This window comes from Prionailurus viverrinus, chromosome B1 (assembly GCF_022837055.1).
Source record: "Prionailurus viverrinus isolate Anna chromosome B1, UM_Priviv_1.0, whole genome shotgun sequence".
NCBI lineage: Eukaryota > Metazoa > Chordata > Mammalia > Carnivora > Felidae > Prionailurus > Prionailurus viverrinus.
The window spans coordinates 142,434,761-142,457,933 of NC_062564.1; the positions used below are offsets into that span (position 1 = coordinate 142,434,761).

The window sequence follows — 23,173 nt, forward strand, 5'->3', positions numbered from 1 at the left end:
CTTGGGACCTATCTACTACACTCCAAATTATTCTATAACAGAAACCTTCAACTCTCTGAATCTGAACCTTCGGGACTTTATCTCTCTCTCACCCTCACTCCCACCATCTCACGTCTTTCAGCAGAATGACACTTTTTTCCCTCGAAGTCATTTAGCTCCCAAATGGCCTCATTTTCCTATTCATGTTAGCCTCAATGCCCAATCCTTACTGTATATTTATTCTTTCTCTCCATTGATATGGAAAAGCCTAATCCAGGATCTATTCCACAATTTGTCATTTCTGGCTAGTAAACATTGATGAGAAAATTATCCCATTATGCAGCTTGGTACCCGCACAGGTTCCTGATGTCCTGCTCCATGGGCCTTTAATATCACACACACATACTTTACCTCAACCTTGGTCAGTCCCTTTCTCTTCTCAGTGACAGCTCCTAACATCCACTGTCTTTCTGCTCCCAACCAAATCTCAAAATTTTCACAAAGTCAGATTAGATATGAACTACTTCAGTTTCCTGTCCCTTTTTTTACTTACAAATCTAACTATATCTGTATCTGTCCATGTCTCTTTCTTTCCAGTTTTAGAGAATGAGGTTGGCCTCCCTACCCCAACCTCTGGATCCCACACACTCTGCTTCCCAAAAACCACTCCTTCTAATTCATTCATTCTGTCTGTCCTCCCTACCCCATCTCTCATCATCAGCTTCTCTCTCTCTTCTAGGTCACCACCCTTTTTCCTCCTAGCATGATCAGGTCTGTATCATGCTAATATCAAAAATGAAAACAAAAACAAAACCCTCTCCCTTCTCTTGTTTGGTCATTCTGCAAGTATTGACGAAGCGTCGTACACTGTGCTGTTCGATGGGCTGCAATCGTGAAGAAGACATGGTTTTTGCTCTCAAGAAGCTAAGGGTCTGGAGGAGGAAGCAAACAAGTAAACAGGCACTTGCAGTCTACTTAAGAGCTATAAGAAAAGCAGCAACACAGGAAGGCTCAATGGTTAGGGATGAGAGGTTCAAAGAAGCTTCACAAATGACTGGTGTCTGCCTAAAGCCCCATTTCTCTCCTTCTAGTCTCAGCAAAGCTCCCTGCAAGAGCAGCCTTTGCTTGGCTTCCTTTCCCTACTTTCTATTCACTCAAACTTCTGTGATATAGCTTCCTCTCCCACCACTCTACTGACACCATCTTCAAGGTGGCCTGTGATCAACACTGTTGATACAAACTCCTTCTGGAAACTCTCTACTCTCCTGGCTATCATCATACTGCTCCCTTCTCTGGCCACTTCTTACCTCTTACCTCTTTGACCACGTCTCTTTAATCTTCCTAAGATCCCTCTCTTATGTTCACCTCCTTGTAAATGACTGTGCTCCCCAAATTGCATCCTTGATCTTACACTCTTTCTTCACAAAATCTCTTTATATGAGCTCATTAAATCTAAAGGTTTACACTACTGACTATATGCTAATAATACCCACACAATATTTCCAACCTTGCCTTCTCCTCTAAGCTTTAGACTCATATATGGGCTCCCTTTTTGACATGCCCACCTGGCTTCTCCATGGACATTTCAAACTCAACGTTCCCTAAAGTGAAATCATCATTTCCTCCCAGACAGAATGCTTGTCCTCATTATCACATATTTTCAATATCAGTCAGTGGCTCAGCTAACAAATCATCAAACCATAAATATGGGAGTCATATCTCCTTTTCCTTTCCCTCACTCTTCTAACTTCATTTAGTTCTGCCTAGTTATCCCCTAAATGTTCTTGAACCTGCCCTTTCCTCTTGAGCCCTACACTACTGGTGCTCTGATTCAGGTGCTCATCCCTTCATCTAGATTATTCTCATGGCCTCTGAATTGATCTCCTCATTTCTAATATGCATTATCTTAGAAAAACCAAAGAGATCTTTCTTAAAAGAAATTATACCCACATGTCTGAAATCTTCATTAGTAATCTATTATCTTAAAAATAGAACCCCAAGCTCCATAGTACAGCATAGTACAAGGCTTTCCACAACCTCGAACTTACCAACTCTCTAGCCTTATCTCTCATTCATTCATCCAATCGGTCAAAAAATATTTATTGAGTGCCTACCATGTGTCAGGTGCTATTGTAGGTGCTGAGGATATACAGTGAATAAAAGAGACAGTAAACAAGAAGTATCAGTAAAATATATAGTATGTCAGATATTTGTGCCAAGAAGAAAAATAAAGCATGGAGGAGGAATAGGAAATGTGTGGTGGGGTAGAGATTTGCAATGTTTTTCAAGTTTTATTTATTTATTAATTTAAGAGAGAGGGGGAGTGGGGAAGGGAAAGAAGGACAGAAAATCCCAAGCAGGCTCCATGCTGTCAGCACAGAGCCCAGCATGGGGCCAAACTCACAAACCAAGAGATTATGACCTGAGCCAAAATCAAGATTTGGATGCTTAACCAACTGAGCCACTCAGGTGCCCCGAGATTTGCAATTTTAAATAGAATGACATTAGTGCAAGACTTAAAGGAGGTAAAGGAGGTAAAGAATCAAGTGATTGACATATATATATATCTCCAGAGAATGAACAATTTCATCAGGAAAAGCAGTACAAAGGCCCAAATGGCGAAAGTGTGCCTGACATATCCAGGGACATCAAGCAGGCTTGGTGCCTGAAGCAGGGTAAGCAAAGAAGAAAACAGTAGATTAATTAAAGCGGTACAGTAGTACTTTACAGGACAGTGTGAGCAGTTACTCTAAGTGAGAAAAGAAGCCATTGGAAGCCATTGGAGGAGATTAAGGAGAGAACCAACATGATACGGCTTAATTTTTAATAGGATAACGCTGGTTGCTAAATCAAGATTACAGTGAAGAAGCAGATCCAGAAACAGTGAAACAAGAGGCTAGAGTGAGAATACAGACAAAAAAAATGATAATAGGTAGAACCAGAGCTAAGAGCAGGGAAATTACATTTGGGATCTACGGTTTTATGAAGAAAGCTGGGGAGTTGCTAATGCACTGGATGTGAGATGTAGGAGGTGGTGGGGAGGTCAAGGATGATGCTAAGTGTTCTGGCCTGAGCAACTGGGAGAAAGGAGTTGACATTTACTGAGATGAGAAAAATTAGAAAAGCAAATTGGGAAGGGACAACATCATGTTTGGTATAGAACAGAAGTCAGAAACTTATTTTCTGTAAAGGGCCAGATAATAAATATTTTAGCCTTTGAGGGCCACATTTGGTCTATGTCACAACTACACAACTTTGTCCTTGTGCTATAAAAGCAGCCACAGATAACACATAAACAAATGAGTATGCCTGTGTTTCAACAAAATTTTGTTTATGGACATTAAAATTTAAGTCCATATAATTTTTATATCATGAAATATTGTTATCTTTTTCCTACCTTTTTAAAAATGTAAAAAGTGTTCGTTTGTTATAGGTCATACAAAAACAAATGGCAGGCCAGATTTCATCTGCTGAGCCCTGGTACAGAACACATTTAATTTTCAGCAATATGATCAATATCTTCTAACATTTCATTCCAGGCTTCTTACAGGATACCACAGCTGTTCACGTGCAGCAGAAGAGGGTGTATCTTCATGGCCTTTATATGACCAGCTCAGATTCTGACATAACATGCTAAGCAGCAAAGTAGAGATCTTTTAGGAGTATTGGCTCCATAAAATAGAAAGCCCCATATTTACAACAAAAGATTATTAAATTTACCAACACTGGATGTACACCCAGCTTCTCAGAAATAAACCCATGAAGAAATTGAGGGCTACACTGAAAGGTAGATAGAACCTTCCCTCCAACATTAGAAACAAACGGAAACAGGGGCGCCTGGGTGGCACAGTCGGTTAAGCCTCCGACTTCAGCCAGGTCACGATCTCACGGTCCGTGAGTTCGAGCCCCGCGTCGGGCTCTGGACTGATGGCTCAGAGCCTGGAGCCTGTTTCCGATTCTGTGTCTCCCTCTCTCTCTGCCCCTCCCACGTTCATGCTCTGTCTCTCTCTGTCCCCAAAATAAATAAAAACGTTGAAAAAAAAAATTTTTTTTAAAAAAAAAAGAAACAAACAGAAACATATTAGCGCTAGATGGCATAAAGTCTCAAGATTCATTATTATGGGGGGGGGAGAGAAAGAGAAAAATAAACTGTACCTGCGAAATTGACAGAATGCTTTTTAAAGAAAAAAAATTTAGTCTTCTCCACAAAGTTTCAAATGTTCAAATTTGAAGCTTAAGCTTTTTTTTAATAGATTCACTTTAAAAAGAAAAGAGTCAGCACCTGGAAAAAATATTCTAACAGAATAGATGTGTCAGAAAAAACCTGAAAATTTTTAACAAAGGGGAAAGGAGGAAATATCTCTCATATATTTGGTCAACCAGGAGATTTCTCAAGTCAAAAGTCTTAGTGAGCTCAATGGCAGCACAATAATGTCAGTGGGAGAACAAATAGTATTTTTGGAAAATCATCTTCAAGAAGTCAATGATGACTTTCAGTCCATTCAATGGCTTGTAAATGTTGTGGTGATTACCAACAGCTTTGGCACTGGTCAGCCCCAGGGAACTCTCTGGGCAGCAGATGATTAACTGCATAATCATGGTTAGGTTGCTTGAAATCTCCAGGCTTCATATCCTCATCTGTAAAGTGGGGATAAAGATACTTGCCCCACATGATATTAAATGGGATAACGTTTGTAAACCTTTCACTGAGTGCCTGCTCCAGAGTAAATTCTCAATAAACAGAAATTAAGATATTCTTAGATGTGATGTTAAAATTCTCTTCTGAATTTCATAAGGCTTCCAGTTAGAGATTGGGATAGATGTCAGAAACAAACGACTGAAAAGATGCAGAAACCCTAACCTTCTCTGACTTTACCTGTTCATTTAGGATACAATTAGGATGACATACCTTTTCAAAGGCACACTGAGGGTTTCTGCAAACAGCAGGTTTGCAGATAACGATGTTGCCATGGCAACGGCAGTTCTGGCATGAATCAGGCTTCCAAGTTGTGGCATCCTGCAAAGAAGCATAAGCTTTCAGTTAAAAACTGATCAGTCAAGGTATGAGCACAGCGAAGCAGCACCATCAACAGCCCCACAGCCTAAACAATTAAAAAGCAACAGAAAGTCACAGGCACACACAGTGCTTGCTGGGCACTGATTAAACCCCGAGAGGCAATAAAAGCAGTATAATCCATTTCACCACAGTCAGCCCACGTAGCCAAAAACAAGGGCATGCGGCAGAGAGCTGTCGATACCCAGAGTAAAAAACATCGATTGGCCTGAAACCTCAGGAGGACACGCTGCTCCCTGACTTGAAGTTTCTCTTTGTTGTTAACTAACAGAAACCATTGGAGCATGTTTAAAGGAAAATGACACTTGGACTGGGAGTAACCAGCATCCTAAAAGCAGGATTTGCCAGTAGATAACATCAGCACCTTAGACTTCACTTTCTGTCTCTTGCATACTGCATATTCTAATGCTCACAGGACAAGGACCTGGGTAAGTAGTTCAATATTTTTGAAGCAGATCAACCAACATATTGAGTAACTACTGTATGCCCAGATGTACACTAAACATACTGGGGTACAAAAGAAGCATACATATGAGCACAATCCATAAGATTCTCACAAATTATTACGGATTATGAACATGAGGGCCTTTGACTTGAACTGGGATGAGCTGGGACTTCCCCACAAAAAAGCGGAGACCAAGTGGGATAGTTAATGTTACACGTCAACTTGGTTAGGCTGTGGTGTCTTGTTTGGTCAGATACCGCCTACATGTTGCTAAGATATTCTGTAGATGTAATTAACATTTATACTCAGTTGATTCAGTAAAGGAGATTACCTTCAATAACATGATAAGCCTCATCCAATCAGTTGAAGGTCTTTAGAGCAAAAATTGACGTTTCTTGGAGAGGAAGGAATTCAACCTCAACAGTAAAACATGGAATTCTGCCTGAGTTTCCAGGCTACCAGTCTGCCCTACAAATTTCAAAATTTCAGACTCGTGACTGCAACTTCAAATCTTGCCTTAATTTCCAGCCTTCTGGCCTGCCCTACAGATTTTGGACTTGTCAGTCCTCACAACTGCATGAGCCAATTCCATGGAAAAAAAAACCCAAACCCATATATATATATTTAAAGATACACATATGTCTCCTTTTGGCTCTGTTTCTCTGGAAGACCATGTCTGCCATACCAGTGCTAGTACAGATTTACATGGAGGTGCACAACATTCCCAAGCACAAATGAGGTCATTCTTTCACACCGAGAAATGGTCTTAGAAAATGTGCTTCAAACCCAAAGTCATTTAAGAAACACAAAATATATCTGAGGTAAGGTAACATTCCCAGTGGCTAATTCACAAAAACTGTGAGCCAAAGCAAATGAGTACTAGAACCTGATTTGGAATACCTCTGAATTTCTTTCTTTGTTTTTTTCTTTTATTGTTATAGCACATGCCTCTGAAATTGACAATACTTTGCCAACTACAGTCTCCTCTTAAGCGAAAGAGCAATGACAAGTAGGCAAGGAAAAACAGGTTTCATTCCCTGTAATGTAAGCGATGCAATATATGTCCCTTGCTGATTTCGAGAATGCAATATCAGTTTCAAGGTATAGATTAAATAAAAATGACAACTTCACAAAGCCAATGGCCACCATTTATTGACTATTATCTTATGCTGACTTATGCATGACTTTGGGAGCAAGAAGCACTGATAGAGGAGGCATTTGTAGTACTGGAGGTGGGTGGCCTAGTTTGCTTTCCTGACCTCTGCCATCATTCTAGAGGGCTGGGCCCAGCAGAGAGGGAAGTAAGTGCACACTTCTCTGAAAAGCACTGACATGTGTGACAACTCTGTAGTGCTGGCACTATTATTAGGACTATTCCCACTTTACAAATGAGGAAACAAGACATGAGAGGTTGAGTAATTTGCTCAAATTCACAAAACTCTAAGAGATCTAAATACTCAGGGTCAGGAGCCAAGCTGCCTGGATTTGAATCCTGGTGTCACCATTCACAACAGTGAGTCTGTCATTGGGGCGCCTGGGTGGCTCAGTTGGTTCACCCACTGACTCTTGATTTTGGCTCAGGTCAAGGTCTCAAAGTTTGTGAATTCGAGCCCCATATCAGGCTCTGTGCTGATGGCATGGAGCTTGCTTGGGGTTCTCTCTCTCTCTCTCTCTCTCTCTCTCTTTCAATCTCTCTCTCTCTCTCTCAAAATAAATAAATAAACATTAAAAAACCAAAAAGAACAGTGAGTCTGTTATCAAGTTAAGGTGTCTGTGCCTAGAATTTCTTATCTGTAAAGTAGTAATGATAAAGTACTTAACTCATAGGGTTGTTGAAAGGATCAAATGGGATGATGTATTTAAAGAGATCCGAACAGTGCCTAGAATTTACTGAGGGCCTATTAAATGTAATATATTTTTAACCCAAATGCTTCCTAAGATGTCATAATTATTTAGCAAACATCTCCTAAACATTTTCTTTTCTCAGAGTGAAAACAGTCCCATAAGTACCTGACTTCCCTATCTTCTCACATCAGGCCACACAGGTAAAGCAGAGTGAAATTATTATTTAATTAGGACCCTAGGACTGAAAGGATTCAGGACATTGCAGGAGAAGGGAAGAATGAATCCACACATTGATTTTCAAGAGTACTTAGAAAACTGGAAAAGTCCCTGTGTCGCTGAGCTGACCTAACCAGGAATCCATGTCTTCCTTTCATGCAGATATGGGAATGGCATTACCACCTCCATGGACTCCCTTCAGCTCAGTATGGTTCTAAGGCACAGTCACCTTCACTCTCTCTAGGCCTGGCATTCTTACACCAGGGGTCAACTTCTTCTCTGCATGTCAATTATTGTCTCAGAGGCCCCAGACTCCGAAACAGTCCATTATACTTGTTAGCAGCTCTCAGTCACTGCACTTGGCTTACTGAACTTTAAATAGGATCCTCTAAAAACATGGAATCATATTTTACTTTCACTCATAGAAGCATAATTTTTTCCTTATGTTAATTCAAAGTTAAATTTATCTGGGCCCAAGAGGCCTTCCTGAATGTGTTTATGAATCTGTCTTCCTATCAGACTATCACTCTTTAAAGAAGGAGATCTCGGGGCGCCTGGGTGGCGTAGTCGGTTAAGCGTCCGACTTCAGCCAGGTCACGATCTCGCGGTCCGGGAGTTCGAGCCCCGCGTCAGGCTCTGGGCTGATGGCTCGGAGCCTGGAGCCTGTTTCCGATTCTGTGTCTCCCTCTCTCTCTGCCCCTCCCCCGTTCATGCTCTGTCTCTCTCTGTCCCAAAAATAAATAAACGTTGAAGAAGGAGATCTCATTTTATTCCTCTATATATCCCCTTCACCAAGCATGGTTCCCGAGTGCTGGATGAATTAGTTAATGAACAATCCTGAGTACTTGTTAACCCTCAAGAAAGCATCTCTCCCTGAAAATTGAGATATCCCAGTTAGAATGCAAGATCTTGATAAAACAGTGTTTAAGTGACAGCACTACAAAATCCCCATAATGTTGATGGCTATTACTTCACTGGAATCAAACCATGCTTGAAAAAATTTTTCTTCATCTGGCCATCGGACTTAACAAAAACTTCCTTATATTGATGTCCTAATAGAGTAAGTAATTTATGGCTAATTTAAAATAAAATGAGCACTTTACCAATGCCTGGATAGATAGCCATATATTTTTCAGGTCTAAAACTTTACGAATCAATTTCTACGGTTCCATAAAATTGCTTTATGAAGGTAGGGATAGGAGAGTTCCTCAATAGCTAAAACTTTGGATAAAGCTATAAAGTCCAAAGAAATAACATTGTAAAGTAAGTTTTACAGATTTTCCATGTTACTGTTGCAATTCTGTTGCTTTATAATCCTTTCTTGCAATCTAACACACTCTGCAAAAGAAGTCTTAAAATAGTTTTTCCCTAGAATATAGATTAAGGTATTAGATTATGACAAGCCTAAAAAGCAATCGAAATATAATCTGTTAATCAGTTTATAATATTTTAATAATATATGAATCAAATTCTCTTATAGATAATACGGTGTCTCCATCTACAAATATCTTAAAGTGATAGCCAGGTAATTCAAGAAAAATAAATTATTTCACTTGGTTAAGTATTTATTGAACATTTGATTCATGCTAAAAATATACAGTGAATATATCCCTCATCAGTACTAAAATTTCTGGGGGGAAATTATTTACAGTATTCTGTAAGAGCAGTTATATCAACTGTCAACATAAATTTTCTTCAATTTGAATAGTATTACAACCCTATTTTAATTATTAATTCATCTCATTTTAAATTCCCTTGGTTTCTTAGACCAAAAATGAGAAAAAAGAAATAAAGCTCACCCAAAGCTGTGCTTTCAACTTACAAAATAATATGTAGAATATAATGCCATTTTTATAATAAAAATATACTTATGTGCATGGAAACAAAATATGGAATTATATAAGGTAGTAAGTGAAGGATGGTCATTCTCCAGTATGGACTGTAGGTAACTTTTTGGGTTTTTTCCCCTTTATCCTATCTACAGTTTCTATTCTTTTCAGTAACAAAAATATATAATTTATGTGATTTTTTAGCATATTAAAATTTTCTAGAAAAGCTTGACCAGTATAATAGGCATGTATATTTCCCATTTATTCAATAAAATATTTCTTTAAATAAAATAGTTTCACAAAAACCTCAGCTTCTCAAAGCCATCTTTTAGGTGACTCAATGCTGGGATACAGAGCTGATGAGAAACTCTCAGGTGGGGAGACATGGACCAGGACCCCTGGCTTCTCTGGGTGGTAGGATAGCTATAGGCGGCTTGGGCATCAGGTCCCTATACACTCATATTCAGGAAGATGGTACAGCACTCTCGCTTTTATGAGTTTCTCTTCCTATTTTGATAAATCTTCTTGGCATTAAGAATTACTGATTCTTCTGTCCTTATGTTTAGCCCTTGGGAAACCCAAAGCTTCCTTGAGTCAAATGGGAAGACCTAGCTGGAGATTGCATGGTGAGGGTACAAGTTTGGGACTGACAAATGAAAGCTGTTGGAATCACACTGGAGGAAATGGGTGCTAACAGTCTCTCCAAGAACCTTCTGGGGAACAAGATAGCTTGTAACTTGGAGCAAACCAGGCTCCAAAGTGGGGATCTTGAATGAAGATGGTTCAGGATAGGATTGTCATAACTTGATGGCACCAGATCATGCTTTTCTCCTCCTTAAAAAGTTCAAGTGGTAACTTATTTCTCTCCCTGATTTCATTTTCTACCCTGTCTCTGAAACCTTTTTTACCTGGCTCTAGCTATACTGGTTTTCTTTGCTATTCCTGAAACTACCAAGTATGTTCCCAGCTCAGGGCCTTAGAATGTGCCACTCTCTCTGTTTGGGGTGCTCTTTCCCCCCAAACATCACCATGACTTATTCTTTCATTTCATTCAAGTGGCTGCTCAAATACCACCTCCTCAGATAGTATATTGCACCTATCCATTCCTTTACTTGGTTTTCTTCCTCGTAGTCACCACTTAACATCATATTATACAGTTGTTTACTAATGGTCTTTCCTTTTCCCACTAGAACATAACCCTAAAAGATCAGGAATTTTGTTTTTTTTGTTCACTTCTGTGTCCCTAATGTCTAGAACAGTATCTGCACATAGTAGATGAAACTTACATGATCTTTTAAAATCCCCTTTAAAATATAAGGTAGAAGAACAACAACAACAAATATGTTGTATTCCTTTTTCTGCCAACCACAGGTAAATAGGATCTGAGCATTGAACTGGCATGTGGGAGGTGGAGTTAAATCAAACTACCTATCACATATTTAACAGGGAGCCATTTATCTAAACTTCTTGAGTTATTCCCAAACCTTCTTGCACTCAGTAAGATTTTTAAAAATTAATTGTGTTTCCTACTTGTCCTTCAACTCAAGAGAAGGCCACAATATTCAACTGGGTCTCATATCTTCATTTCTGGAGGTTTATTTTCTGACAAGTCTAGTTTTCAGAAAAGATAATCCATAAAAAAAGTTTCGTTGACCCAGCTCCAGTTCAGGCACGGAAATAATGTTCTTGTTTGTCAAGGAACCATAAAGAAACGAATCAATAACTTTCATAAGGTTATTTTAGAGTTCAATTCTTCTCCCCAAGTGCCCTTCCTCAGACAGCTTAGATAAACAATACCTTTTTCATTCAGTCTCATTTTAAAGTTCATGTAAAGCTCCTTATCCAGCCTCAAATAAAAAGAAGCAGAAGACACATATTGTTAAGGAAAGATAGGAGTCCTTATCTTTACATTAAATTCTCTTCTTTCAGGAGGAGCAAATGCCAAATGAGAGAGAAAATGGCAGACCACTTCCTGTCTGAGACCTATTTCAAAAGCTTGCTTCATATAAGGCCCCCTTATGGAGTTTGTTGTTTTCCACACCAAGGACCTAAGTAGTTTCCCATTACTGCATCCTGGAGAGACTAGCTTGTACCTGATGTCTTCCTCCAGCTGTCTTAAAATGATAAACTCAAAGGCACCAGCTATAAGAAAATCAGTTTGGATACAGAAACAACAGCATGAATCACAGATGAAAAGACAGCTGCTACACATAACTGAAATGTCTTTGTTCAACTGGCTGACAAGAGTCGCTGAACAGCATGCCAAGTTAACATCAAGTTTCTGTACATATGTTTCCTTAGGGTAGTGTGGTAGCACAGGCAGGGGCAGGGGAAGGAAAGGGAACAAGTTCCTGCCATGTGCCAGTATTTCCGTGAGTCCCCCATACACACGCTAGCCTATTGGTCCTCCCAGCAACTTGTGAACAAAGTATCACTACCTTATATTTTATAAAGGAGGGAATAATTCGGGTGTCAAAAGACTGAAGGAATTGTCCACAGCACATAAGTCATGAATAGATCTGGATTCAAACCCACCCTTTTCTTCCATGCTCTACTATTGTCATATAATATCAATAACAATAGAATGCCTTCTATTGTATAGCAGTCTTACCAGTTCAAATCACACTTACTTCCATCTCTCACTCTACAAGCCAAAATGAGGCACAACAGGGCAGTGCTGCAAATCTTCAGAGGAAAGGACTGTGGGGTTAAGTGACTTATCTGCCTAAAATATTCCCCATGCCTGCAAAGCATACTCCTACCCCCTTTTAATCTAACTTCCATCATCATGTCCTCCAGGTCTCAATTGAAATATTACTTCCTCAGGGAGGACCTCCCTGCCTCCTTGACTAAGGTAATATTTCCCTGCCCCATGTTCCCAAAACTTCCCCTACTTTCACAATGCAAGACTTATTCCTCCCAGGTCTATTTTGCCCAGAAAAGAAGAAGGAGAAAAATGGCACTTTCTGGATTCCAGACTCTGAGACACATTCAGATCTTTTATATTTCTCCCTAAAATATTGTGAGATAGATATCATCATCCCCACTTTACAGATGAGGAAACCAAGGTTCATAGGAGTTAGGTAATATTACCAAAGCTTATAAGTGATGGTACCTATATTTGAACCAGTGTCTATTAGATTCTGAAGCTTTTATTTTTCCAACCATACCCACTTCTGTACCCACAGCCTTGGTCTGTGAACACAAGGTCATACACCACATTAACTCAAGCAGCAATATCAGGATAGTAGAGTGGGTAAACGTGGGGTTCAAATACCAACTCAATTGCTCCCTAGCTGTGGGATCTTGGGACAAATCTCTTAGCTTTTCTGAGTGTCCGTTTCCTAACATATAATACAGATAAGACAGAACCAAAGAGTGACAGTAAAGATTAAATAAATTAATATACTTTTTTTAAAGTTTATTTATTTATTTTGAGGGGGGCAGGGCAGAGAGAGAAGAAAAGAGAGAATCCCAAAGCAGACTTTGTGTTGTCAGCTCAGAGGCTGACATGGGGATTGATCCCATGAACCATGAGATAATGACCTGAGCCGAAATCAAGAGTCAGACACTTAACTGACTGAGCCACCAAGGTGCCCCTAAATTAATATACATGTTAGCACAGTGACTGATACATAGGAAGCACTTACTAAATGTTAGATATGAGTTTGGTCACCTGTCACAACCTTAACCAGTTGATGATGGTATTTTCTGCTACAGAGAGTAGTTGTAACATTTAGCGCTCTAGAAAATCCTCCTGGAATCTCCAGTTTAGAAGATAAGGAGGAGTTAACTTTCCCATAGCTTAAATGTTTACAAAATATTCCACTAGAGAGTGCTGTGGAAACTACACTCCTAGAAGAGTATACCAAAAAAAAAAAAAAAAAAAAGAATCTCTTCAAAATGTAGAATAAAATTAAATGCCCAGTAAATGTGCTTCATATTCCAAATTCTGAAGCAATGGAAACACAGGCTTAGCTCTGTAACTCTTCTATTTTTTACGCACAGCTTGCTATTTATTCTAACACAATTCTGTTACAGTGAAAGGACAACCCAAGAACATCCAATGACAAAATAACCCTCATAAATTTCTAGAGATGTTACCTGCAGAAAAAGTTCTATAATGAATAAAAAGTCTGCCTCATATTTCCACTTTAAGTAAGTCAGATACTTAGGGAGACCCTGGTATAGCTTAAGCTTATAATCACATTTTTCCCTCTAACAATTCAGCTTTTACACATTTCATTTCACACTCCTAAGGAAAATGAAGGAAAAAAATACGCATTCAAAATATTTGCACATGAAATTAAATTACTGCTATTCCATTATATCTCGTATTAATATTATTTATTTTGTCTTCCTCTCCCACTAGATCATTATCATTTGTTTTATAATTTGTTGTTCATTTGTCTCCCTCCCTTCCCAAGAGTAGAGACAATTTCTTTATATATAGATAGCTTTGAGTTCCCATAGTGACTAAAACATAATAGGCACTTACAATGTTTTTGACTGGGTTAATGGATGGATGGATGGATGGATGGATGGATGGATGGATGGACATTCTCAAATTTGGATAATCACTAGCCATTTTGTGATGTAATTGCTGAAAAGCCAAATATATAGACAATAGCACTTCACTCCCCAGGCTGCCCAATAAAAGTCTTGCTCCTGCAACGGCCATTTTCAATATGCACTATCTGAAATCCTGCCTTCTAGACTTAGGTCTCAGTCAAGACCTTTACTCTGAAATGGCCCCTCTATTTCTGACTGAATGCCAGGCTCACCTGCCTGATACTGCCATGTTCCAGCATGCCAACACTGCACGTATCATTTGAAGTTCTGCTGCATGTCCTCAACCCCTCTTTTTTCCTGTAGCCAGGCTCTTAGCAGTTGACCTAGTTAAATTGGCCATCCAATAAATGGCTGGGAGCTGTACTGACACTCACATTCAACCAGGAAAACCCACATCCTAATATGCCGGTTTTCAGGCCTGAACAAGGCCCTGACTCAAAGACTTCATTACCGGCAACCTCACTATTTAATGTAAAGCAAGCTCTTAAACAGGGGCTACGCTGCCCTAAGAGGCATTTGAAAATTTGTTTTGAAGACTGAAGGTTGGGGTGCTACTGGCATTTAATGGATACAGATCATAAATTCTAGATTTCATGTCATGCAAGACACTCTTGCACAAAGAAAAACTGTCCCATTTCCAGATGACATTTGAATGTCCTTCCAAACATTCATGTCAGTGAAAAATTTGTTTATAATTACCTGGTTATTATCCTAACTCTGTTTCACATATAAACACAAAAAAACTTATTGAGTGGTAATAATATGTACTGAATTATCCAAAAACTTAACTATCATGTAACTCAAGGGAAGACTGTACTTTATTTTGTTTAGAACTTTATGAAAATAACAGAAGACAAAAAAAATTGTATTGGAAATTTTTTAGAAACTATGAATGTTTTATCAGATAACCAGTGTCCCCAACCATAATTAATTGGAAATTCAAGAACAGCAAAATACAAACAAATGAGATTAATTTTTTTAACTGCATGCTGAACATAACTTAAAAGAATATTAGTTAAGTGAGGAGATAGCTCATTAGAAAATATCCAAACTGAGGGACAAAAAACAAAAAGTATTAGAAAAGAGCATGGGAGACACATGGAACATACTGTAAGGTTTAATATATAGGCATGTGAGGAAGAGATGACAGAAAATGGGCAAAAATAAATTTTTGAAAAAATAACAGCCAAAAAATTTCCAAAACATTAAGATTCAAGAAGTGATAAGACTATCAAGCAGAATAAATATAAAGAAAATAATACCTTAAGCACATTGGAGTAAGACTACTGAAAACTAACAGTAAAGAATATTCCGCCCCACATCCCCAGCCCCTAGCAGCCAATTTCTGTTTTCTGTTATATGAGTCTATTTTTTTTTTTACTTTTTATTTTCATCATTTTTCAAAGTTTTATTTATTTAAGTAATCTCCACACCCAGCATGAGACTTGAACTCACAATTCCAAGATCGAGTTACATGTTCTTCTGATTGAGCCAGCCAAGTGGCTCTTGACTTTTTTTTTTTTTTTTTTTTTTTTGAGATTCCATCTATAAGTGATATCATATTGTATTTGTCTTTCTCAGTCTGGCTCATTTCAGTTAGCATGATGCCATCCAAGTTCATCTGTGTTGTCACAAATGATAGGATTTCCCTGTTTTTAAGGCTGAATAATATTCCTGTGTGTGTGTGTGTTTCACATTTTTTTTTTATCCATTCATCCACTGACTGTCACTTAAGTTGTTTCCATAGAGAAAAATCTTAAAGTCTATAGAGGGGTGGAGAATTATCTTCAAAGATGAACACTAAACCTGATAGCCAACTTCTCCACAAAAAAAATGATGGAAGTCAGAAAAAAAATCTTTGAAGTGATAAATAAAAATAATAATCAATTTAGGATTCTATACCCAGCAAAAATAGCCTTCAAAAAATAAAAGTGAAATAAAAACATTTTAAATTAATAAAACTTATGAGAATTTTTCACCTGCAGACCCAAACATAAAAAAGTAAAGGAAGTTCTTCAGGAAAACAGAACATTATTATAGATGGAAACACAGTAATGTAGGAAGAAACTGAGAGTAATGGAAAGGGCAAATGTGTGGGTAAATATAAAAAATAACTGCGTAAAACAAAAATAATATTTTGTGGAATTTAAAATGCAGGTAATATAAAATGGATAACAATAACATCTAAGACTGCAGAAAAGTAAATAAGTTTAAAGTGTTTCAAGGTCCCAGTACTAGTTGGGAAGAGATAAATAATTAATACATGTAATCTCTAGGATTACCACTAAAAGAAATAGTAAGAGCATGTATAACTAAAGAAGCTAACAGATGGGGAAATGAATTTTGTATTGATCCAAAAGAATAAAAGAGAAAAAAGAAACACAAAACAGGAGAACAAACAGAAAACAAATAGTAAGATAGTAAATATAAACCTTCAAATATCAGTAATTATGAAAATGAAAATTAAAAGATTGTCAGATTGGATAAAAACAGTGAAATGGATCCAATAACATTGAGAGCCATTCTTGCAAAGTACCAATTGAACATCTCAAAGATAAAAAACCCAATTTGTATATGTATATAAATATATACATATTTGTACACATACTTTGTATATGTATATAAGTATATACATATTTGTATACATTTATACCTCTGCCCCATCCAAGATGGAATTTCAGAGACTAAATTCTTCAACCATTCAAGTCACCAAGAATTTGAGGATCTGTCACTGTGCTAAGCAACTGGGAATTACAAAAAAATATAAACTGGATACCGAAGAATACAACCCTGTTCCTTACTTATGCACTTGAACTTGAAATACAGTTGAAGAAGCAAGATTTTGAAAATAATTAGAGAACAAAGGAAAAGGATAATTGAAGAGAGAACCTAGTATGGAAAAAGAGCACTGGACTAGGAGTTAGAACCTGCCTTCAGCAAGCTGGGCACACTAGACAAGATTCTTCCTCCATAAATTCAGACGCTAGAGCTCAGTGTCCATAATCTAGAAATGAATTCTGGAGTCATACACCTGGGGGGAAGAATCTAGTTCCTTGACTTAATAGTTACAGAACCTTAAACAAGATAATTTCCTGACTAAGCTTCGGTTTCCTTTTATATAAAAAAAAAAAATAAAGATAATAAAACCTACTCAAGAGGAATATTAGGAGGCTAAATTACATAACACATCAGCACAGTGCCCAACACTTATAGGGTAGAGCAGAGGCTTCCAGTTCTCTATCCTTAGACCCTTCCTGTACTCCAAATAAATCTCTGTATGACCTCTGTTTGTCAGAGGGATCACTGTACAGCTTTGTACAGAAGTCATAAAGCAGTTCATCATCTGCTTGATTTTTTTTCTCATGTGTGCATTTCATGACCATGTTCATCAATATACAACCACTCCTGATGTGCAAGTTACAAAGCTTACTTTTCAAAATAAGATACCATATAGATGATGCATTTTTTTAATCAAACACTCAACTTTCCAACCCCATTTTATAATGTCCATTTTAAAATGTCTTTACACAAGTTATATGTCCATGCAATACTCATGGCTACTTTTTACTAAGCAACTATTATATACATACATTACATATGTATGTGTCTTATATATGCATATATGTGTATATTACAGGTGTATACACATGCATATGTACACCTATAATATTCATATCACATACAAGTATGTATTTACATGTGACATTTAATCCTTGCAAAAACCTTGTGAATTACTTAATTATTACTTCTGTTTTCCAAAAAAAAAAAAAAAAAAAGAAACCAAAGCTTAAAAAAAAAAAAAATTTGGTGACTTATCATATAACTGGGAAAGCCAGAATTTGAAGGCAGGGCTGCTTAGTATCAAGAACTATGCTCTTTCAACTAAAAGATGATAGTTCTGGAGAGGACAGCTCTCAACAGGTTTCTGTATAACTGATCAACTGACCTAATTGACTTTGGCTCTCACCACCTCCACCCCACCACAGTGCAGCTGGCAAGGATTTCTGCACAGGAAGGAATCTGGGACCAACAAGGGTAACCAGCTCTGCCGAAGCAACCTTACTCTCAATATCTTACTCAAGATCTTAAACTTCGAAGGAAACAAAAACAGCTTCTCCTCTAGAAATGTTTGAGGAAGCTTTCTATAACGCCACATGGCATAATAAAGTAATAATGATATGGTAACAAAACTGTACCAGACAACACTGCTCAAATCAACCTTCTTAATCTTGGCAAAGGAGAAGAGTGCAATAATTACATAGCTGCTGCTATTTCCATGTCCTGGGTGAGTAGTGGAAAGTCTTCCAAAGTTCTAAGTCAGAGATGGTAGACAGGTTTTCTCACAGATGCCAGCTCTACAAAAAAACCACTTAAAATGCTGTGTTGAGGAGGATTCTGAAGCTCTGTCCAAGTAGGGTAAGTGGAAAAATTACTATTGCATGCCATGGGCTCAGGGTTAAATAGTGGGGAGGAGCAGAAGTTACCCATGCCATATGATCCCACATGCTACAGCCCACACAGTCTACCCTAAAATATTGTTCGCCATTGTCACTCGATTCAGGAATTAAAATGGGAAAAGAAAAAAGCAAGCAAGCTCGGTTTGGCCAAAACCACTGATATGATTAACTTTAATGCCAAACTAATCAACCACATTCTACTTTTCTTATTTTTCCATTAAGCTATTCAACTCTTTCCAGACATGTAAACCTTTCCTCATTCATAACCAGTTTACAAATGGGCTTCTGTTCTGCATCAGCTACTGTTCCCAAGAACACTCTGGCACAGGCCACGACTGGCATATGGGGTTAGTATCTTCACCTCTGGAAACATGGATTCCACCCCCGTCCCAAACCAAGAGGAAATTAACTGCCAGTTCTGATGGGAATGACATATTGACTAAGTACTTAGACCAAGCAATCCACTCCTGCAGTCAGCAAAATACACAGTGGTTGTATTCTCTAACAACATAAGAATGCTTGATTAGATTTGCCTCAAACCTCACTGTTTGCCAGGAAGCCACTGAAGGGAAGCAGGGATCAGGTGTCTCCAAGGAAGACCCTCCCAGGGTTCACTGTGAAATCCAGAGGCAGAACCCAGAGCAATTACACTTCTGGTACAATTACCAGCATCACCCACTCCCTGCCAACTGAGGAGAGTTGGCAGCTGAATAATACAGCTTTCATTTTACATTTCCACTCCAATTAGCTGACAGTACTAGTCAATTGGCTGCATCAAACAAAAAGCAAGAGAAGTTGAAAGGCCTCTGTGTGGTTTACAGAGCTGTGCCTTAGAGAACAATGAAGAGATGAAAGGGACTGAAAAGAGAATTAGGGGACCCACTGCAACAAAAGGGCCAGCTTCAAACAACCCACAGGTGGGACGCATGGTTCAAGTGGTGCACCGGAGATATTTAAGCTTAACACTCATCCCACCTACTGTCTGTTCTACTAATGGCAAGAGAATTCAATCACTGCCCCTGTAAGGTCTGGTTGGGACTTAATAACATTGCACAGTATATATACATACAAAAAAAGCACACATACTCCTGAGAACTGCCTCTCCCGTCCTACCACACAGTCCACATTTAAGAGAAATTACTGAAATGAATGCAAAGTCCCGCTAGTGCTCAGGGGCTGTGAAAGGAATAGAAGACAATGAGTTTCAGGGTGGGTGGTAAGGGTTCACAGTCTCACCGATGAAATGCACACAGGAAACAAGGAACCATACAGTGGACAGCAGGGACAATGGGAGGGTGCAGCAGTGACTTTGAGTCACCGAACCATTAGAATGTGCTGACCAGTGCCAGAATCCTAGGTGGATCCCACAGAGGGGTTCTAATAGATTCCACTGGAGTTCTCTGAAGTTCTGGCTGGAAAACTGCAGTAACTCTTCCAGAGCTGAACAGAATCAACCAGGGCCTCAGGCCCAGTAATAGTCCACACTGAACCCGGCAAGTTTCCACATGCTGCCCCGTTCTCCTATATTCTTCCAGAGCTTAGAGGAGCCTAATCACAGCCCTTGTAAACAGCCTGGGAGAGTTCTGTCTGGTCACATTGTGGACAAACCTAAAATTCCCAGTGCCCTTGGGGGAATGGTTCTTTTAAAGACAGAACATTATAATTTGTTTCTTGGGCTTCATCCAAAATACACTATTTCAGCCTTTATCCATTTGGGGCCCTGTGATTGACATTTAATATGGACTGAAGGGGTTTTGTGATCTTGTCCCAAAGCTGAATGTCAACTGTGGGAAAGAGGAAGCATTCACTTGCAAATCAGGGTTTGCCACCCTCTTCTTGGTGGCTTAGGGTCACGTCCTTGAAGCCCATGTTCAATGTAGGCTGAGTGGTTCAACCCAGACACTATTCTAAAGGTGAGAGGACCTAAGCCAGGCAAATGTAAAGAATGAGAATGAGTAAGAACAACTGTTACAAAGTCATTAAATAGCATGTTATTTAGCTGATCCACCTAAGTAAAGACAGAACATATGCAAATTTTTAAGGTTTCTAATACATATACAAAAATACCCTCAGGTAATTTTACTTCAAATATCAATTAAACAGCCCAGAAGTTGTTTACTATCACATTAACTTTGTGTACATACAAGGATTTGTTGCAAAGAAGGCAAAAAAAAGTCTTAAAACACCACTAGAGACCACTAAAAAAAAAAATGGCATTTTTAATCTTTATGATAAATTTTATATTCCCACCTTTTTTTAGTTTAAAAAGTAGATAGCTGGTCACATATTATTTTTTATAATAAACATGTGCTAATTCCTTTTAAAAAAAAAAGAAAAAGAAAAAAGTGTTACTAGTATTCTTGAAACTTCTGAAAGTTTGCATACCTGCCAAGTTGAGATAAGCTCCCAAATAAAATGACTGGTAAAAGAGGAAGCAAGTAAAATTAATGGGTGCATTTTCGATGTTGAGTTTGATAAGTTCTTTATAGATTTTGGGTACTAACTCAACACCCAAAAAACAAATAATCCAGTGAAGAAATAGGCCAAAGACATGAATAGACACTTCTCCAAGGAAGACATCCAGATGGCCAACTGACACATGAAAAAATGCTCAACATCACTCATCATCAGGGAAATACAAATCAAAACCACAATGAGATACCACCTTACACCTGTCAGAAAGGCGAACATTAACAACTCAGGCAACAACAGATGTTGGCGAGGATGTGGAGAGAGAGGATCTCTTTTGCATTGCTGGTAGGAATGCAAACTGGTGCAGCCACTCTGGAAAACAGTATGCAGGTTCCTCAAAAAATTAAAAATAGAACTACCCTACAACCCAGCAATTGCACTACTAAGTATTTATCCAAGGGATACAGGTATGCTGTTTTGAAGGGGCACATGCACCTCCATGTTTATAGCAGCACTATCAACAATAGCCAAAGTATGGAAAGAGCCCAAATGCCCATCAATGGATGAATGGATAAAGAAGATGTGGTATATATATACAATGGACTATTACTCAGCAATCAAAAAGAATGAAATCTTGCCATTTGCAACTACATGGATGGAACTAGAGGGTATTATGCTAAGCGAAATTAGTCAGAGAAAGACAAAAATCATATGACTTCACTCATATGAGGACTTTAAGATGCAAAACTGATGAACATAAGGGAAGGGAAGCAAAAGTAATATAAAAACAGGGAGGGGGACAAAACATAAGAGACTCTTAAATATGGAGAACAAACAGAGGGTTACTGGAAGGGTTGTGGGAGGGGGGGATGGGCTAAATGGGTAAGGTGCATTAAGGAGTCTACTCCTGAAATCATTTTTGCACTATATGCTAACTAACTTGGATGTAAATTTAAAAAATTAATTTAAAAAAATTTTTAACAAATCAATGAATGGATTAATCCCATACCTCTGGATTAGATGACCTCTGGATTAGATGATTTCCTGTCTGACCGGTCTCTGAGGTCTTATGGCTCTGACTCTTCCCTTAATTCAATTAGACCACACTGAACATGAGAAATATGCTAAAAATTTTCTCCATTTGGCTCCCGAAAAAAATATCTTGTCCACAATACAGGAAAATCACCACTACAGTTAACAACAGGATCGTAGCTATATACATAGTAAAAAATGTATTTCTTTCTTCTTTTTTAAAAATGTTTATTTATTTATTTTGAGAGACAGAGAGCATGAGTGGGGGAGGAACAGAGAGAAAGACATACATATAGAATTCAAAGTAGGCTCCAGGATCTGAGCTGTCAGCACAGAGTTGGATATGGGGCTCGAACCTACTAGCCGTGAGGTCATGACCTGAGCTGAAGTCAGATGCCTAAATGACTGAGCCAGCCAGGCACCCCTAACAGTTGTATTTTTTGAGAAGTGCCTAGACTTGTCTCAACTTAAATTTTGTGGTCCAATCAGTATCTGTCCTAACTACTCAATTCAATTTTTCAATGTGGCAGAAAAATATCCACAGACACTATGTAAGTGAATCAGCAGGTCATATTTAAGTAAAATTTTATTTACGAGCACTGACACATCATTTTCATGAAATATTTTTCTTCTGGTTTTTCAACCACTTAAAAATATAAAACCCACTTTTAGCTTGCCAGCCACAGGCTGGATTTGTCCTGCAAGCTATAGCTGGCCAACACCTGATCTACTGCATCAAAAGAGAGAGAGAGAGAGACAGAGAGAGGAAAAGAATTGATCAACAAAACAGATTGTGTTTGTATCATTCCAGAGGGATAAGTGAGGGATGGCATTCAAGCTTCTATAGTACAATAGCACCTCTGGTCAATTTGGAGTTGATAAAATGAGAGGAATCTCAAAAGAGTTAATCACCTACTCCAACCCACATCACTTCTGTCCCTTGACTCTTGAGCCTGCTGATAAAATTCTAGCCACTGTTCCTGTCCTTGAGCTGTACTAGAAGATATGGGACGAGCAAGATTGTCATCCCTGCTGTCAGTAAGAATGATGGGCCGTCATTACCTGATTCTAGACTGAAAAGAAAAGTATTAATGCTTGGATACCTGCCTATCACAAAGCAAAGCAACTCATTTTCTGCAGAGAAAACAAAAGGAACTGACTTCTGCCAATGGAAAGATCCCTTCATGAAATTTATTATCTATGGAGTGGCAGAAAAAATAGGCCCAACAAAATGTTAAATTCCAAATTTGTAGCAGCAAGGCAATTACTTATCCTGACACCTCAAGTAAACTCTGGAGAAAGCTCAACCTTC

General features: G+C 38.4%; 1 protein-coding gene across 2 annotated transcripts in view; it reads right to left on the reverse strand.

The window, feature by feature from the left end:
- FRAS1 (Fraser extracellular matrix complex subunit 1) overlaps positions 1 to 23,173 on the reverse strand; it is a 426,783-nt gene that overhangs the window by 267,322 nt on the left and 136,288 nt on the right. For both annotated transcript variants that reach the window (XM_047855347.1, XM_047855346.1), the window contains exon 3: positions 4,889 to 4,996. In XM_047855347.1, coding sequence (XP_047711303.1) covers positions 4,889 to 4,996 — 108 coding nt within the window. The remainder of the gene's footprint in view (positions 1 to 4,888; positions 4,997 to 23,173) is intronic.